This window comes from Anopheles bellator, unplaced genomic scaffold (genome assembly GCF_943735745.2).
Source record: "Anopheles bellator unplaced genomic scaffold, idAnoBellAS_SP24_06.2 scaffold01419_ctg1, whole genome shotgun sequence".
NCBI classification, from domain to species: domain Eukaryota; kingdom Metazoa; phylum Arthropoda; class Insecta; order Diptera; family Culicidae; genus Anopheles; species Anopheles bellator.
In genome coordinates this window covers 1-1291 of record NW_026685541.1, presented here as the reverse complement: position 1 = coordinate 1291, position 1291 = coordinate 1, and the positions used below count along the sequence as shown (strand labels likewise).

The following is a 1291-nucleotide window of genomic DNA, read 5'->3' as shown; positions in this document are numbered from 1 at the left end:
TCTGTGTATGTGGATCTGTGTGGACAATGTTTACAAAAATTCTGAAGAATGACGTAGTCGTACTCAAAGAGCTTGACAAGCTTTCACGTTTAAACTTTTTAGCACATTTTAGCACATTTAGCACTCGGAGTTTCTCTAATTGAAAACCGTGATCCCGGCAATCGAGTTCGTCGTTCGAGTTTGAGAACTTGAGTCGATTCGACTGTTTGAGTTTGTTAATAGGGCGGTATGTTTCCGGCAACAGTCTCCTAGGAGTTATTCACAGTAAATGGTCTTAACAAAACAGTGTATACAAACAGAGGCTTGATCCCAATGTGATTTTATAATAAATGTATTGTTGCTATTCATTTTTTTTTCTTACCGTGGAAACACTTTATTTTCCTTTCGACTCATTTGTGCACTATGACAGGTCGCCTCGTACAACCTTGAAAAATAATTCCGTGGCGAATATTGCAAAGTTTTCATTGTCCTTGTAAATCAACATATCCAGCTTCCACAGACCTGGCCGAAAATACTTATTGATTAAATCGGCGTCCAAGACTTTATTCTTGATGTAGTACATCTGTGCCGGCCACGGACACGTTCCAGCATCGGGAAAATTAGTGGTGTTCCGATAGAACTCCCGATAGTCTCTGTAGGTTGTGTTGAGAAACTGGCAGATCTTTTGCAAGGGAATTCGGAATGGTGAACTGATGAACTGGTTGTTTCCTAGTACACTGTACGACAGTCCCAGCGTTAACTACAGGAAGAATATTACGCTCAGCAAAATGGAAAATTAACACATTGATCATTTTTTATAAAACTCACTGTAAAATTGTCGTCCAGATCATGAAACAGTTCAAATTCTCCATCCAATACGGACGTAGTTCGGTTGAACTTGCGAATTCGCATTTTACTTGCATCTAAATAATCGGAGCCATTAATCTGCTCAAGTCTTTCGTACATAACTTGCAAGGATGTATCCGAACCGCATGTTTGGATAATTACCAAACCAAGCGTCAAAAGGACGCACTTTGTAGCGAAGAACTGGAAGATGGAGGTCTCTGAGCACATATTGAAATAAACACAATCCAGTCCACGCAGACTTTCGGATAGAACTACGATACTGTGGAACAATGAATATATATTCCTATAAAGAGGTTTGGAGTAATTGACGGGCAACATTAATTTTACGTTACACAGATTAACTGATAGGGTGACACGAGTTGGACGGTCATGCGAGTATGTTAAATGATTTAATGATAACTAAATTATAAAAAGAAGCGTATGAATTACGGTGGGCTCATTCATG

At 39.2% G+C, this 1291-nt stretch overlaps 1 protein-coding gene across 1 annotated transcript; it reads right to left on the bottom strand.

Annotated features, from left to right (window-relative positions):
- Nucleotides 1-400: 400 nt before the first annotated feature.
- LOC131214582 (uncharacterized) lies at nt 401-1053 on the bottom strand. Its single transcript, XM_058208923.1, has 2 exons — nt 808-1053; nt 401-739 (listed from the first exon to the last, which is right to left on the bottom strand). The coding sequence occupies exons 1-2, from the start codon at nt 1051-1053 to the stop codon at nt 401-403; spliced, it is 585 nt and encodes a 194-aa protein (XP_058064906.1).
- Between the last annotated feature and the right edge of the window lie 238 nt (nt 1054-1291).